This window comes from Thalassophryne amazonica, chromosome 4 (genome assembly GCF_902500255.1).
Source record: "Thalassophryne amazonica chromosome 4, fThaAma1.1, whole genome shotgun sequence".
In the NCBI taxonomy this organism is placed as follows: domain Eukaryota; kingdom Metazoa; phylum Chordata; class Actinopteri; order Batrachoidiformes; family Batrachoididae; genus Thalassophryne; species Thalassophryne amazonica.
In genome coordinates this window covers 144144863-144162327 of record NC_047106.1, presented here as the reverse complement: position 1 = coordinate 144162327, position 17465 = coordinate 144144863, and the positions used below count along the sequence as shown (strand labels likewise).

Below are 17465 nucleotides of genomic sequence, written 5' to 3'. Positions count from 1 at the left end.
TTTGTAGCAAGACTTTGGGCTTTACCACACCATTCTCAACAGCGATGCCTAAACCAGCCTAAGTGGAATGCTGGGGGGGGTAAGCGCTGCAGAGGCTGGCTGCTGCCAGGTTGGAGGTTTTGCTGAGAATCAGATTTCTAATTTGTTTGCAGCTTTTGGGGTTCACACACTTGAACAATATATCGGACTTGTGATTGGCTCCATCGTACAGTGGCTGGTAGGAGGAGCTATTTGATTGGTACTGCTGAGGGATTCACAGACTTGACCGAGCTCCTCGTATCCTCCTCGAGCTGATCTGAAGCTGGAGAATGTTGATACATGAAGGTCAGTGTGGACGACTTCTCACTGCTGCACGTCAGCGTGTTCTCCACCAATGCATGGCTGTTACTACGCCAGATCACCACTGGGGGCAGCACATCCGAGCAGGCTCCACGGCCTGTTAGCGCAGCATAGCATACAAGATACAGTTGTTCAGGGCGTAGACATCCCATAAGACAGGTATTTTGGTCATGTGACATTGAGAGCTGAGCTGCCCATCTTGGAAGGTTGAACGCACAGCAGTTCTTCTGCACACTCCCTCAGAACAAGCAGAAATCCGAAATTCTGCTGGAATTTTGTGTGCCGGAATGTGAATTATTTGGTTGATAATGTTTAAAGAAGTTTTGAAGTCATTGTAGCACATGTAAAAATAATGTTTTCTGTCTTTCAGCCAAAAAGAAAGCGCAAGTTTAATACAGCCAGAACCAAGCAGACCGCCCGTAAATCCACCAGAGGAAAAGCTCAGAGGAAGCAGCTCACTACCAAAGCTGTCTGGAAGAGCGCTCCGGCCACCAGCGGTGTGAAGAAGCCTCACTGTTACAGGCCCTGGCACTGTGGCACTGAGAGCCGCCGCTACCAGAAATCCACCGAGCTGCTGATCCGCAAGCTGCCCTTCCAGTGCCTTAGTGCAGCGGATAACTGAAAAAATGCTTCAAATGGTGATGCAAGCACCAAATTTGGCACACATACTCCTTAGACATTACTGTTAAAAATGCTGGGTACCCATGTGAACTTTCAATAGGCGGCCAAGAAGGGGTCAATTGAAGTATTACACAGGGATCAAAATTAAAAAATGCTCCAATCATATTGAAAGGTATTCCATATTGTTTGTCTGATCATAAAGACTCCAAAAGGTATAGTTTGGACTATCTGTTAATGAATGGTCTGGAGTTATGGGGTAAAAACAGCAAGAACACTGAGAAAGGTCAATTTCAGTTTGTACAGGGGTCAAAAGTTAAAGTTGCTCCAATTTTGGTAAAAAGTGGTGCAAATTACTGGTTGAGCTAATAGGATTAATAAATGGAATAGTTTTGACTGTGCTGCATGCTTGGTTTGCAAAGTAAAGGTTAAACCAGGGGTAGGCAACCTGTTCCAGAAAGAGCCATGAGGGTGCAGGTTTTCTTTGCAGCCACTGACTCCACCAGGTGATTTCACTGATTAACTGATTCCATCTGCTCAAAGTGATATTAATCAGTAAAATAGCAGCATATGTGACATATGCTGCCCTGTAACATGATAACTAAGCATGATACATGATGCAAACTATTCCTTTTAAAACCATATTAACCCAACTAATAATTTGCATCACTTTTTACCAAAATTGGAGCAACTTTAACTTTTGACCCCTGTACAAATTGAAATTGACCTTTGTCACTGTTCTTGCTGTTTTTACCCCATAACTCCAGAACATTCATTCACAGATAGTCCAAACTATACCTTTTTGGAATCTTTATGATCAGACAATATGGAATACCTTTCAATATGATTGGAGCATTTTAAATTTTGACCCCTGTTTAATTTCAATTGACCCCTTCTTGGCCGCCTATTGAAAGTTCACGTGGGTACCCGGCATTTTTAAGAGAGTAATGCCTAAGGAGTATGTGTGCCAAATTTGGTACGTGCATCACCATTTGAAGGATCCCTCAGTAAATATTCACTTATCTGCTGCACTACCTGGTGAGAAATCGCTTAGGACTTCAAGACCGACCTCCGCTTTCAGAGCTCCGCTGTGATGTACTGCAGGAAGTCAGCGAGGCTGACCTGGGCGGCCTGTTCGAGGACACCAACCTGCACTCCATCCATACCAAGAGGGTGTCCATCATGCCCAAAGACATCCAGCCGACCACCGCATCCATGGAGAGAGGGCTTAAACTGGTCTGAGAACAGTTACCATCAGTGAAATCACCTGCTGAAGTCAGTAGCTGCAAAGAAAACTGCACCCTCTCGGCCCTTTCTGGACACCAGTGGCCTAAGCACCAGTTTTCACGTCTAAAATGTAAATAACGGCGGAGTGCCCAGTCCTGGTCCTCTGTCCCTGATCTCCTCAGACCTGATACAGCTCATCATGTGCAGGTAGAACAAGGAAAGGACTTTGGGTCCCATGGACCAGGAATGGGAACCAGTACTCTAAATTTCCACGCAGCACGAGACTGCTGCATTGCTTCAACCTTTCAAGATGGTGGGGCTGTGATCCACTAGGGGCAAGACTGTTGTATAGCTCGACCGTATCTATGTAAATCTGTGGTTCAGAGCATCTGCTTCATAATTCTTTTCTCCACACAGGCCAGAGGCAACACTTGAGCAACTGTGATGTCAACTCTGACCTTTAAAAGAAGACACAACAAACATTTTGGCATTTTCACATCCTTTAAGTTAAAGGTTGTTGGTTTTCAGCAGCACAGATTTCTGCTTTTAAAACAGTCTGGCATTTTGGCACTCACAACGCCCCCAGTGCAGACAGTGGTACTGCAAGAAAGACCAAAGCTATAGGAGGTTTAAAAATGTGCATATCACGGTGGTACAAAGTAAAGCTAATGTGGTAGAGTAAATATAGCCCTTCAACACCACTTTGACACTGGCGCGCGCGCGTACACACACACACACACCTCATCCATCCATTTTCACCACCTCCAGTCCCAGCAGAGTTCAGCTGTGCTGCGTCCACGACATCCATCTTTGAGTCATTCCTGCTCCTGATCGGTGGTTGTATTTTTCTGAGATCTTCGTCTATGATGCAGTTCGAATCCCCCGCCGGCATTTTTACCAGCTTCTCTAACTCTGAAGCAGCGGTGCCCAGTCCTGGTCCTCTGTCCCTGATCTCCTCAGACTAGATCAACACCTGATCCAGCTCATCATGTGCAGGTAGAACAAGGAAAGGACTTTGGGTCCCATGGACCAGGACTCGGAACCAATACTGTAATGCAACCACAGGCTTCCCGCCAAAGCCCTCAGCCGTCACAGCCAGAGGAGGCTGCCTGGCCGGGTGGAGACGAGAACTTATTTTGAACAGGAATGAGAATTCCCCGTTGAATCCCAAACTGGTGTCCTGCTGCAGTTACAGCGGCGACGCAGAGAAGCTGCACAACATCTCTGGACACTGAGCAAGATCTTTTCAGTGGTGAACATAGTCAGAGTTCAGCCAATCAGCATCACTGCAACACCCGGATCCTGTGCAGTGACAATTAGTTCAACTGGCCAAAATCCAACCAAGATGACCACTAAAAAGGATTCTTATCCGGCACCAGAATATGACAGAGGTCCTCTGTACCATCCACCATCACCACAGCAAGTCTTCAGTCTGGGATACACATGGATCCACAGGGAATTCTCACGCCTGTTGGAAGCCACCGGTCCAAAATACCTCCAGCACTGAAGACATCCAGTGGATTCAGCTGATGCTGGATATGCAGCTGAGGGTCCAAGCAGGAGTGGCCAGAGTGCACCTTCTGTCCCCAGGAGGTCAGAGGGGGCCACCACACGTGTCCACACCTCACACTTCTTGAACGGGCTTTGGTCCTGGAGTTTGGTGTGTTTCATGATGAATTATGAACTTGTTGTCCTCAAACATCTCATGTGATGCCATCATAAAGGTTGAGGTGTTACGGTTCAGGGAAGACTCGTGGTTACGTCCTTTAGGAGCCTCTCATTTCACCAGGCAGGTTGGTGGTCTTCTTAGAGAGGAAATCCAGAATCAAGTCCAAACAGCTCTGGTTCCTGTGTGACAAAAACATCATCAGGTGAAGTCCTGAAGAAGCTTCAGATGTTCTCGATGGAAAATGAGACTGTGGTTTGACAGCGCAAAGCCAGGTAGAAAATAAAAGTTGTACATTTGGGAAAACATTCATAACAGAGATAAAAACATTTTCAGATTAAGGAAATAAAAAGGTTTTAGAAGTCAAATCTTTGACGGTGTTTCATGATAACGTCTGAGCAGAATCATTTTTCACGTCATCAACAGGTTAATTATCCATCTGAAAGGTCCTGATAGTCTTTGTTCAACTATATCCAAAATCAAAACATGACGATTTAAAACACTGAAAAGGTCAAAATCATTTGAAGACTTTAAGGGGGTCATCAAAGAAACAAAAAGCTAAAATGAGAAGTCATTTTTTGCTCCAACACTAATATTAATGCGACTGTATTAATGTGGCCAAATTAATGCTGATGAGAAGGATTTGGGTTTCTGTAGATCAGTCTGATGAGTAGACCTCATCAAGTCCTCCTGTCATGTTTTTGTTTTGCTTCTCATCAATTTAGGTGATGTTTTGGACAACAGAGTGCAAAGAACCCTCTTCAGACATTACAGCAACATGAAAGACTTCCAGCAGTGTTTTCATGTTGACATAAACTTTTCTTTTGATGTTAAATTGAGGAGATGGATTAGTTTGTTGTCCTTTAGGTGGAGTTTTTGCTCGCTCAGAAAACCTGCCATCGCCAAGGCAACGATAAGGAAAAACTGGACCTGACACAGTTAGTCGTGGTGGTGCAGAAACCCATTTCTGACAGAAACCTACAACAAACCGTCTCGATGAATTGAACTAAATTCATTCAACTAATTAATCTGTGGGAACCCTGATCAGAGTTATTTGGGTGTTTGGTGGCTTCCCTCACTACTCTTCTTGCATGCTCAGTGTCTGATGACTGCCCCCTCCAGACAGATTCAGTGCGCAGTATGACTGATGTAAATTCCGTGTCACACCATCAAAGAAATACACAACTATCAGTTTGTGACATTTTTTGACAAATGTCCTTTTCCCAGCTGCAAAATGAATTCCTTGTCAGCCAATGTCCACCAAAAAGTTTTGTGCGTGTTCAAATCTTTAAGCAGAGATCAGGTGGAGTTTTCCTGCTGCCTGCATGTTTGTTTACAGTTTTGTCCACCACTTGTCATTTACATTCATGACGCCCTTGAGTTTATATCCTGCAGCTGTCCCATGCATCAGACTTTTTAAATCTTTTTTTTTTTTTTATCTGGAGCTCAGCGTACTCAGGTGATTCTCTTGGAAAGGAGGTGCTGCAGAGGTGTTTGATATCCTCACTGTGAGGACATCACACTGACAGTGAGAATATACGACATCAAGCTTTCAGGCCACGTCAAAGTCCACTCATATCCAGCTCCCAGCAAAAATTTAATTTCATAACAAATCCTTTTGCTGTATCTGTCACGGTGTGAGAAAGCTTTAAATGAAGTCCAAGAAAATGTTCATGTGTTAATTTCCTGATGTATCTCAAAGAACCCGGCTGTAAAATTTATGATTTATTAAAATAATCCTAACCTTTAATTGTCCAGGTACTTATGGCCTCTGATAATGCAGGGACTGTGTAAAAATGTCTAATTCCTAAACGTTAACGTGATACAGTGGAACCTCAGTTTTCAAACTGCTCTCTTTACAAACAAATTGGTTCTAGGGATGGGACCGATCCGATACCGATACCGGAGAAGAGCCACTGTGAGGTTTTCTGAAGCTGGGCTGTTTGACAGAGCTCTCTTCCGCAGTGTTCTAGCAGCAGTTAGCGACAAATGTCTGCTCAGCTTTCGGGTTCAAATTGTATGTTCGTCAAGCACAGATTTTCTAAAAAAAATTAACTGAATTGTTGCTGAAAATGTGTGCTAAAGTTAGCCGACAGGCAGAGATAGAGACAGAAAGAGAGAGGGAGACAGAGGACTTAATTTTTAGTCTGTAACACTTGCTTTGACAATATAAACATGTCTCCCATATCAATAAAGCTCCACTGAAATTGAAAATTGAGGAGACAGAGCGCGCTGTCTTTTCTCTTTAAGTCTTTAAAAATAAGGCTATAAAAGTCCTTAATTCTTTAAAAAGTACTTAATTCTTTCACCAAAACATCAAATCTAGTCTTTCATCTTAAATGCATCTTCTGGTAAATTGTAGCTGAACTTTCAGGTCTCCTTTTTAAGAAAATCCTCATATAAAATCAACAGTAATGACAGTAATAATATTAAAGCAAACAGAGCTCTGGTATCGTATTGGAAAAGTATCGGTATCTGCAGATATCCGAATTCAGATATCGGGATCGGATCGGAGTGAAAAGTGGATCGCTGCATTCCTAATTGGTTCACGAACATATTTTTCAAACAGAAAATGCACCAGCTTCCATTGTTTGAAAGCTGGTGCATTTTCTGTTTGGTTCATGAACTACATCTCTCTTCTGGCAGACGCGTGTGAGTCGCACGGCAGCTAGTGCTGTGTGATGACACCGTCCTCAGCAGGATTACACAACCTAGATTTTCTTTTTATCCTCAATCTGTACCACACTGAAAAACACAGTGGCGATAAAGGAGCTAATGTTGCCAAAGGAGTGACGATGATTAACAAAGCTCACAGACACTGGATGAGGTGGAAAAGTTGTTGCTAATGTTCCGCCATCAAGTCTCCTCTGTACAGGTCAAGTGAAATTTAATAGTCTACTTCATTAAATTACTATACACTATTTTGTATATGATGTTAGCTGCCCTCCCCCCAACACACACACACAAAACAGTTTATCATCTCCACCCACATGGCAAAATCGGCCTGCGTTTATTTACTGACAGCAGTACAGCTGGTGTAAATGTGATGTGTGAACGAGATGTGTAGGTTTGTCGATTTGTGTTCCCTCCACTGATCTCTATGTAATACTGGATCACTCAATGGTCAATATTTTTGAAGCAAACCGGCCGCCATATTACCACTCCCATGTCCCGCTCCTGAATGCTCTTTTCTATTAATCTTTAATGAGCCACACACAACTTATTCTTTGTAATTTTGTTAAAAATGCCTTCATGTGTAGCTATAAACTGTGCAAATCACCAGATCAAAGGCTGTGGACAAACATTTCACCTGTGAGTAGACTGAAATGGGAAGTAATGAACAATAATTTGAAGAGTTCTCTCCCTTATTCCAGCATATAAGCAAAGATAATAATAATAAGTGGCTTATTAACTCAACATGTGTAGCCGCATGTTGAGTTTTGTGTTGGACAACTATTTTAAGACATTAGGTCTGACATTAGGTCTACTTGTACATAGTTTTGGAGCTTTAGGTGTTGTTGCTACAAGCTTACTTGAAATTGACGACGTTCTAATAAGCTGTCTATTTGCAGTCTGCATAAATTGGGAGTGGCAAGATGGCCACCACTTGCTTGTATGGCGTGTGGTGGGCCAATGAGTGATCCAGTAATATATACAGATCAATGGGTGAAAATCTGGGTCAAGAGAACTTGCGTGGGGGGCTGGGCACCGGCTTGTCTGCAAGGTGGCGAGTGTGCTTTGGTCAAAGACGGCTGAAGTTTACCGAGCTGGACCCAGAACTTAGCGGTTGTCGTTGTTGACAACCTCAGACACGCGGACATACAGTTTATCGTGATACAGACTGCAGACAAAGCCAAGAAGCTGAAGCCATGGTACGGGGTGAGTGTCCCCCCGAGGTGACCATGAGCCATATTTACAGCCAGTATGCATGTGGTGCACTGGATAATGTAGCTTGGGCACCAAGCACAATGGTTGAAAGGTGAGTTTTTCCTCATTCACTTCTTCTTCTATGGTGACTTATTGGTGCCAAAAAGCCCTCGTGCTCGGTGATTTGGCCGCTTGGTCCAGCCAAGAAGTTGGGTTTTGTTTTACATTGTTGCTTATGGAAAAATTGGTTTTAGTATAAGAACAACATTTAGGAAAGAATTAAGATCTAAACTGAGGTTCCACTGTGTTTTGTCAATGTACTGAATTAGTACAAAGTTAGCATGTGAATGACATTTTGTTTTATCGCCGTATGGATCCAACTGTAAAACTACACACACACACACCACACACACACACACACACACACACACACACACACACACACACACACACACACACACACACACACACACACACACACAAAACCCCAACCCATTCATTTACATCACAGTCACAGTAACCGCAGTATGACTTTCCCATCAAGCTGTGCGGCGTCACATGGCTGCACAGACTTCACTCTCTCTGAGACTTTAAACATGTTTGAAGTCACTCATTTTTCCGGCGTTATCCTTTTGAAGTCACTCATTTTTCCGGCGTTATCCTTCAGTGTTGTGTCAGTTTGTGCTTTTGCACTGAAAGAGAAAGCGTCGGAGGAACTGGTGCATCTTACTTCACGACTGGTTTGACTCAGCACCAGCTGGGTTTTGTGCCGCCTGACATCAAATGTATCTCTAAATTTGGACTTTTAGCTCAATTTGCTTTACTGCGCCCACCTGTCAATCATTTCCTATCAGGTATTTTAATTTTCCAGCAGAAATGGGTTTCGGTACAGTCAGTGTCTTCAGGAAGCTGAATTTGATATATTAAGGGCAACTCTACAGCAAGAGAATTACCACCTCAGCTGATAAAAAAACAGCCAGATTTAGCGGTCATTGGAATTCCGTTACCATAGAATTACTACACGACAACCCCCAAACACAGAGTTAAACTGGAATGACAAAGAACGCTGGTCAGAGACTGCACGTGTCAGAAGATTAACCCCCTGTTTCCAAACCTCACTAAAGCTTCTTGGAGATTCGTCGAAGACTACGCCTCCTGCGGTTATGATTAGCCATCCAGGAACGCAGGAAGTACTTGTCAGGGCTTTGTCTCCTATTGACGCCCTGGTTCTCCAGGTCAAACTGTCTCTGGAGCTTCAAGGCCAGGGCTCGATCCTGCTTTAACTGCTGGACACAGGTGTCCTGGTTGGCTGACTTACTCCTCTTTGGGTCCACCTCCCTGTCAGAGTCCAAGTGTTTCGTCTTCTGCTTCCTCTTCCTGCCTCTGCGTGAGGCAGACTGGTTGTAGATGCCACTGTCCTCGTCCTTCCTGGTACTGATGGAGTCCTTACATGATAACTTACAACACTGAAAACCTGACTTCCTTGGATAAGGCGAAAAGGATCGTTTCCTGTCAATCATGGCTTCACTGCACAGTTCCGGCGTTCCAACTGTCTGGTCTGACCGTGAGCTTCCCCGAACAGTCACCTCACTGTTGTAGCGGATCGCAGGCACCCAAATCTTAACCGATGGTTTCTGAAAGCTATCCGGCGGGTCAAAGACCAGCCTCCTCTTGTTAAAGACTCCATCACCATCGTGTCCTGCTGACAGCACCTGACGAGTCTTTGTGGTGCCCGCACCGCTCCCGTCTTCCGCCCAGCCCGTTTTGGCGTGGAGCTCACTGATGGGGCTCGTCAGTGTTGCCTTGGAGTTCATGTTGATGCGCTGGCGATCCAGCTCAATCTGCCTCCACTTCTGCAGGACAGCCGGGCTGGCCTCATAGCTGGTGGCCTTCTGGAGGCCGCGGGTGAGATTCCGCGGCGTGGACTTGATAATGGTGGGCTCCTCAGTCGGCCATCGGGTAGACGCTTCGGTGGTGTGCAGGGTGAGCAAACAGGGCTTGAAGTGGTTGAGCTCCTCGGAGATGCTATCGTTACTCTCCTGGCTATGGAGCACTCCGGCCGGGACTGAGTGGCCGCGGGTGTGGATGTCGCGGCTACATGTGAGATGAGCCTCCGGTCAGAAAGAGAGGCAGAGCGGCTGTTCTCAGAGGACAGGAGGATGCCTGCCGCGTAGCTGTGGCTGATGGAATCCTGAGAGAGGAGAAAAGGTGAAACGGTGAATATCAGCACGATGATTTACAAAGCACTGGGTGCATAACGTGTTTAAAGGGGGAGTTCATTTGGAAAAGTAAAAACAAAAAAATGCACAAACCTTTTTTCTAAAGTGAGAGCGACAGTCGATGCTTATCAGTTAACTTACCAGCTTAATAAGTTCAAAGTGATTAACACTGTTAAAACAAGCAGTAAGTGTAGTTGAGCAACTTCATTTATTTTCAGCATTAAACTGACCAAAGTGGTTACAAGGCTGGATTCAGATAGGATGCAATCAAGTCCGCCACATGTAGATAGCACCACTGCCCATAAGGCTGCTTGGAGATTCAGGAAGGTGGGGGTTTCACCCGACAACTTCCTGTTTTTGTTCAGTTTTTTTTTTTTGTTTTTAGCAAGCTGTTAGCCGTCTGCTTAAAGAAGGTGGGATAAACTTGGAAATCTATCTTTTGGCCATTTTTGGGGTCATGTGGACAACATGCATTATGTTGCTGAAATCATTACGGCTCCCACAATACATCTCAACCGGAACTTAAATTTGTGTCGAAGTAGTGTTAGCAGACATTAGCAGCCCAAGTATTAATCCTTAGTGTGTTGCAAGTTCAAAAATCTGGTCTGCAACCGGAATCCCGTCTGAAATCCACCTGAAAGCTGTCCTGAGAGACCAACACCGAGGTGGTTTTGTGCCGCGCCATGAGCGGCACGGTGGCGCGTCCCTCCGCTTATTTTTCCATGAAAAAAACTCCTGTAACGGTGGAATGTGCCGGATAAGTGCTGATGTCCACATCTTCTGCCTTTTTGTGAAAGTCAGACCAGGTCCCGGATCAACAAAGCCTTCACATTGGAAATGAATCTGGTTGTTCCAGCGGGGTGTCAGCCTGTCGATGGGGCTGGGAGCGCGCTGCACTCTCAGGAGTTGTGGGCCATCCTTAAAGCGGCAGTAAACACTCCGTAATCTGTTTAATCCCCATAAAATCGTCCCTGAAAGCCATATTAATTTTTCAAACGGTGTCCACCTGGAGGTCTCTCAGTTTCTGGAAAAAAATTGATTGCAGCAAAGCTCCAAATCCTTCAGACATTTATTCGCAATAAAAAACGACGAGAGGGGTGGACCACACCTCACTCAAAGCCTGCTCACAGGGGAATGACGCAACCGACAGGCGTGAAAAAATCTCACGCATGCGCACGATGGGTTCAAGCTTGTCTGACGCAATCACACGTAATTCAAATCCATATGGTTTTTGAAAAAAATATAAGGTCGGATACTTTCTAATAGACCTCATATATATATATATATATATATATATATATATATATATATATATATATATATACTCTCATACTTGTAACAGTATGAGACATAAGAAAATTAATGTCTCATACTGTTACAAGTATTATTATTATTGCTTATCCTTGCACAAGCTGTTTGATGAACAATTTCTCCTACTTGCACCCATCTTGTGTGTTTTTTAAGAGCAGACGTAACATGTGAATTTCCCCTCTGTGAGATCAATAAGTTTATTTATCTCATGCTTACTTTGCCCTGGGCAGTCAGACAGGTGTCTGGAGGCTGTGAGGCGCTTTGAGGCTCTCTGGAACCCTGTCTACCTCTTCCTGAACCCATATATACTATCTGAGTTTCTGTCTAAACATTGTGTCACTACGCTAAGATGTTGTATTCTTTTTGATTGGTCCACTTATCGTCCTGCGTGCAGTGCTGTCTTGTTTCTTCTTGTATACCAGCGCTGATCATGACCTAAAAGAAAATATCATACAACCCCACCATCCTACCTTGAACTGCACGAGTCACGCTCAGCTACACAATCAGACAAACAACTTGACCTCATCCCGATTGCCCACAAGAAAAACAACTTGACCCTCGTCCGATTGCCCACAAGAAAAACAAGATGGCCTCGTCCCGATTGCCCACAAGAAAAACAAGATGGCCTCGTCCCCTGATTGCCCACAGCAGTTCTATCAACACTTTTGACACACATATGCACAGTGGTTATTTCAGGTCATAATTCCAGGGCAAGCTGGTGTTGAGGAAACCCCTGCTGTGTCCTGTAAAGATGTCACCATGGAGGTACCACTTGTATTTGTAATTCAATGAATAAGAAGACACCTTTCAGTTATCAACCATACAAAAAAAACAGGTCATACAGTAGGCAAATTCAGCAGAGAACATTCAAACATGACCATATAAGAAGACGAACACCATCAGCATTTTAACCAATCAATAAACATCAGTACATGAGTCATTAATGATGCTAACAATAAAGACTGTAACACATGACCCCGATATACCTTATCAACGACAGCCGGCTGGGACACGACCTTCAGCTTTTGTCCCCGTCCTCCACTGGATCCGTACAACTTCGACTCCTGGCGGAAACCTCTGAGGAAACAGGCCCACATTAGAAGTCAACAGGCAGGAAAGCAGAGCAGGAATAACCACGAGGTCCTGTCACGTGGCAACCTTGACAGCTGTGCACACCGAACCAGAGTATTGGAAGTAACCGGGATATAAGTAAGTGGCACGGTCCAATACTGCATCACGCTAAAAGATTCAGAGGCGGTATGTAGTTGGGGTAAGTAAGTAAGAGGGCTGCTGTCTGCCAAGAACCCACATTCAAAACCAGCAATAACACATCTACTAACAATTTGTCATCTGAGACAAACGGCAGTCCCCTCATGGAATGTCTGTAAGTCATCTTGAAGTCCCTCTGAAGTGTCTGTGCAGTGATTTTGATCGGTATGTGTTGGACGTTAAACCCAGGTGGTTTGTCACAATTCTAATCATTCTTCTGGTTGATTTATATGCTGTCACCTGTTATATCAGACAGACTATCTGATTATTTTTAGATGTCATTTCAGGAAAAAAAAAAGAAAATAAAAAGGGAAGGGATAAACGTCAAACACCTGCATAAAATAAATAGGACGGTGGCCGCAAAGGACTGTGATTGGTCACTTTTACGTTTTCACCTCTTTCCTCTCCTGTCATATTTTAAAATTTTTTTTCAGTGTGCACGCTGATTACATTTCAATCAGGATCAAATACATTTGGAAGAAAAGTCCATAAATATGACCAACTTTACAACACAGAGTTGAAAAACTACAAATGCACTCAAATGACCATTCATGGAGGGAAACTGAACATACCATAACGCTGGTTTGGAGGGTGATGATTGTATAAAGAAGCAGAGCTTATTGAGGGACAAATTAATCCAGAAAAAACTCCTGTTCCTGTGGTAAATTGAATTAAGATGCCCACCAACATGACGGAGAACTTTAAACGGGTCATGCGCATGTCAACGTTACTGCATGGCCATGGAGTTATGGAGCTGGAGAAGCATAAATCAGGCTTTAGGATTATAAGGTACCACTCCACAGCTGACTTTAGCAAAAAGAGTGACTCGACCAAATGTAACTTTTTAATGCGCATAATGCCCAGCCCTTATTTAAGGCAGGTGTTTGGATTTTTCAGGTGAAGTTTTGACCCAGTCATTAATCAGACAGGTACTGATTCAAGGTCAGGCTTTTAATCAAGTAAATACAAGAAAATACATAAGGCTAATTGGGGCTGGGAATTCCCCGTAGATCGTTCGGCGTGGCCTGACTGTAACTAATGTGTTACATACATTTAATGGATTTGTCCATTTCATATATATAACGGGGTTTGTCCATTACATACATACAAAACAGATTTTGTCAGTTTTTTCACATATAACAGATTTTGTCTGTTTCACACATATAGCGTATTTTGTCCATTTATTACATATAACAGATTTTGTCCGTTTATACATTTAACGGATTTTGTCCGTTTTATTACATTTAATAGATTGTTTGTCCGTTTTATACATTTAACAGGGTTTGTCCATTACATACATACGAAACAGATTTTGTCTGTTTTTTTTCACATATAACGATTTTGTCACACATACAGAGGATTTTGTCCATTTTATACATATAACGGATTTTGTCCGTTTTATACATTTAACGGATTTTGTCCGTGATATATGTACAAAACTGATTTTGTCTGTTTTATACATGTAAAGCCCCGGTCACAGGGCACATAACAAAGGGCAACGAAGCCGAAACGAAACAAGAAATCTGGACTTTTGTTGGCATCATTTAACCTGTGTGCAGCTTTGTTCCTGCAGGCTGGCACTTCGTTCCTGTAGCTGGCACTCATCAGGATTTTTAAACTGCTGAATAATTTGAATGAATGCCACCGATAACCTGAACTTGGCCATATTTCGTTTTGCTGTAGTTCTTGATGGGTTTTTTTATCGTTTGTGAAGCTTTTGTAATGTTAGCATTTAGTTTGACCTTCGTTCGACCAGCTGAATGTTTTCACACAGTGCAGAAGCCAGTTGTGAGCCCTTTTGTGGAGTAGAGATGCGGCTCCTCCGCAGCGGTGCTGGTGTGCGGTGTTGGGCTTCTGCTGCTGTGTGTGATGTGGCGAGTGTTGCCGTGGGTCATGCCGTGTGCTGGCCAGCCAGGAAGAATTTGTGGGCTTCTCCACCAGCGCACAGCAGTCTGTGATGGTGGTGGTGTTCCAGCACTGTGCACACATGAGGACAGAGATGCTGCACAAAAAGTCCGGCTGGAGCTGCAGCATTCTGTTCATGAACTCTGAAGGGCTTGCTGTCCTCCAGCCCATGCAGAGAGAAGAGCCTGCTGGCCCTTTCAGCGTCTGACAGTTCACAAGTTTTGAGGAAGTGATCCTTGATTGCTGTATATTGTTTCGAAGCGGGGGGCTTTGCAGGAGCGCGATCAGCCCTCGTTTGGTTTCCGTGGAGCTATTTCGTGTTGGCTGTGCCTCTGTTTGCACAAACCAGGCAGCAGTTTACAGAAGCGACACTTTGAGCCATCAAGTGTGGAAAAAGTTCAGGCAGCAACGGACATTCGCGTGTGAACAGCTTTGATCCACAGAGGTGTGACATATGAAAGCAGAAAACCCAGTGTTTGAGTCATTTGAACATTTGAGTCACTAAATCAATGTACAAGGCAGTCCTTTGTGCGTGAGTGTACATCCACTACAACACATCCAAACACTGAATGCATTAATCCAAAGTGAATCAGCTGGAGAGAAAGTGAAGCGCATGCATGTGTGTGTCTGATCCACGTCCACAGCACCCGTGCATGCATTATCAGGACTGGTAATTGAACCCGTGCGCGTGTGACTGACTGCTTGATCCACACAGCCGCAGTGCTGGTGATCATTTAAGTTTGCTTGTGACTTTAAATGGCAATATTTTCCAGTGTTTTTTTTTTTTTTTTTTTTGGAGGGGGGGGGTCACAGAAGGAATCTGAACTTTGTGATCTGATGTTCCCAGCCCTGACAAGGAAGCAGTGTGTCCCGCTGTACATTTTTAAAACTGAGTGCCATTTGCTTTTAAAACCGTTTTGAGAACGGAGTGCATTTCTACGATGCAACAACAAAAAAAAAAAAGAAAAAAAGGCAGGAGTGGTGGCAAGGGCTACACACGACAGAACACATACTTAAAAGCAAACATACGCAGCTGCAAGCAAATCTACAAAAGCAACGACACGTGAAAAATGCTGAGTACGTGCTCTTTTGGGTGTACAGACAGCAATAGTTACATAGTACAGACAGTTTTGGTATTTCAGAGATTTGAGAAATATTTGACGTGTTGGAGTGAGTATTATTTTGGTAGAGTATTTAGTGTGTGTGGTTAGTGTGGTTGTTGTTTTTTTTTTCTGTAAAAATAAGACGTCTTATGAATGTTTAGCGCTTCAGTTTTTTTATTTGGGGCAAGACGGAGCACACAGCGTGTCGTCAGTCTGAACCAGACAGTGTGGATTCTGATGATGAAGGAGGTGATCCCTCTTTTGTTCTGGACGAGGAACTTGAGTAGGTGATCCACCTATGTGTGCACAGATCTCCACAGTGGGTCGGATCGCATGCTTCTGTTTATATCTGAGCTTCTGGGACGCAGAGATGCAGACACAAACTGCTCCCCCAGTGGCTCCAGGCACGTTTCGTTTAAAGCGTGGAGATCAACATTAGCTTCAGTTTCATTTTGTTTCTCTTTCATTCCTTTTGCTCTCTTGATTCTCAGGCGATTTGGTGATAAAGCTCGCTCGTCCACCTTTTCTCAACAATTTGTGACTTTTCTACTTTTTTCTTCCCCTTCATTCAGGAATCATAATATGCCGTGTGACCAGACCATAATGGATTTTGTCCGATTTATACATATAGCGGATTTTGTCCATTATATACGCACAAAACAGATTTTGTCCATTTGAATATTTAACAGATTTTGTCTGGTTTATACATGTAGCGGATTTTGTGCGGTTTAGACATGTAACGGATTTTGCCTGTTATATACATATAACAGATTTTGTCAATTTTATACGGACTGGTGTCCACTATATACGTACAAAACGTTTTATACATACAAAAACGATTTTGTCCAATTTAAAACATTCCATTTGTACGTATAAAACGTATTTTGTCCGTTTTATACATACAAATGGATTTTGTCCAATTTGAACATTTAACAGATTGTCAATTTTAATACGGATTGTGTCCACTATATACGTACAAAACGGATTGTGTCCGTTTTATACATACAAAACGGATTTTGTCCATTTAAACATTTAAACAGATTGTCAGTTTTATACGGATTGTGGTCCGTTTTAAATGAACAAAACAGATTTTGTCCAATTTGAACATTTAACAGATTGTCAATTTTATATATATAACGGATCTGTGGGAAAGTGTAGGTACACGGACCCACAACAGGGGCGCAAATGAACGGACAATGGATGAGGTCAAATAACAACACTTTACTGTTGTGAATGGGCACAACAAATACAATCAGATTACAACAATAGACAAAAGCCAAATCACAAAAGGTGTCGTGTGGGCAGGCTCGAAGATAGGAGACGTCTGTCCAAAGCAGAACCGGAACCACACGATTTCCTCCCGCCACCAGACCCCGGGAATACTGGAGCCGCCAAGTCCCGAACTCCCAGGTGGCCACTGCCTTCGCGTGTCGGACCTGGTACTGCTGGCGAGGAACAAAAGAACAATTAAATGTGGGCGCGTCTGCACCCAGGAATCCGCACGGCAGGAAAACTACCTCCACCACTCGTTGGAAAAGGAGTCAGCTAAACAACTCACAAAAGTCACAAAAGATCACTGTTAACCAGTCAGCTGAGCACGTTACCTTCCAGGTAGAACGATATCTCGGCCAGAGGTGGAGACGTCGTCCTGCTGATATTCCCCTGCTGATCAGATGATTGGTAACAGCTGTTGCAGGTGATGCGAGCTGTCACCCTGGCTGCTCCTGTGAGGCGACTGCGCCCTCTCGTGCCTGAAGCCCGCACTTCAGGCAGGGCGCCCTCTGGTGGTGGGCCAGCAGTACCTCCTCTTCTGGCGGCCCACACAACAGGACCCCCCCCTCAACGGGCGCCTCCTGGCGCCCGACCAGGCTTGTCCGGGTGGCGGCGGTAGAAATCGGCCAGGAGGGCCGGGTCCAGGATGAAGCTCCTCTTCACCCAGGA

At 44.0% G+C, this 17465-nt stretch overlaps 1 protein-coding gene and 1 pseudogene across 1 annotated transcript in view; one reads left to right on the top strand and one right to left on the bottom strand.

Annotated features, from left to right (window-relative positions):
- Nucleotides 1–318: 318 nt before the first annotated feature.
- Nucleotides 319–2189, top strand: LOC117509066 (annotated as a pseudogene).
- A 6646-nt stretch (nt 2190–8835) lies between these two features.
- LOC117509064 (E3 ubiquitin-protein ligase RNF169-like) overlaps nt 8836–17465 on the bottom strand; it is a 100407-nt gene continuing 91777 nt past the window's right edge. Inside the window, exons 4-6 of the mRNA XM_034168873.1 lie at nt 12234–12324; nt 9753–9908; nt 8836–9657 (exon numbers count right to left, since the gene is read on the bottom strand). Of these exons, the coding sequence (XP_034024764.1) occupies nt 8836–9657; nt 9753–9908; nt 12234–12324 (1069 nt within the window). The remainder of the gene's footprint in view (nt 9658–9752; nt 9909–12233; nt 12325–17465) is intronic.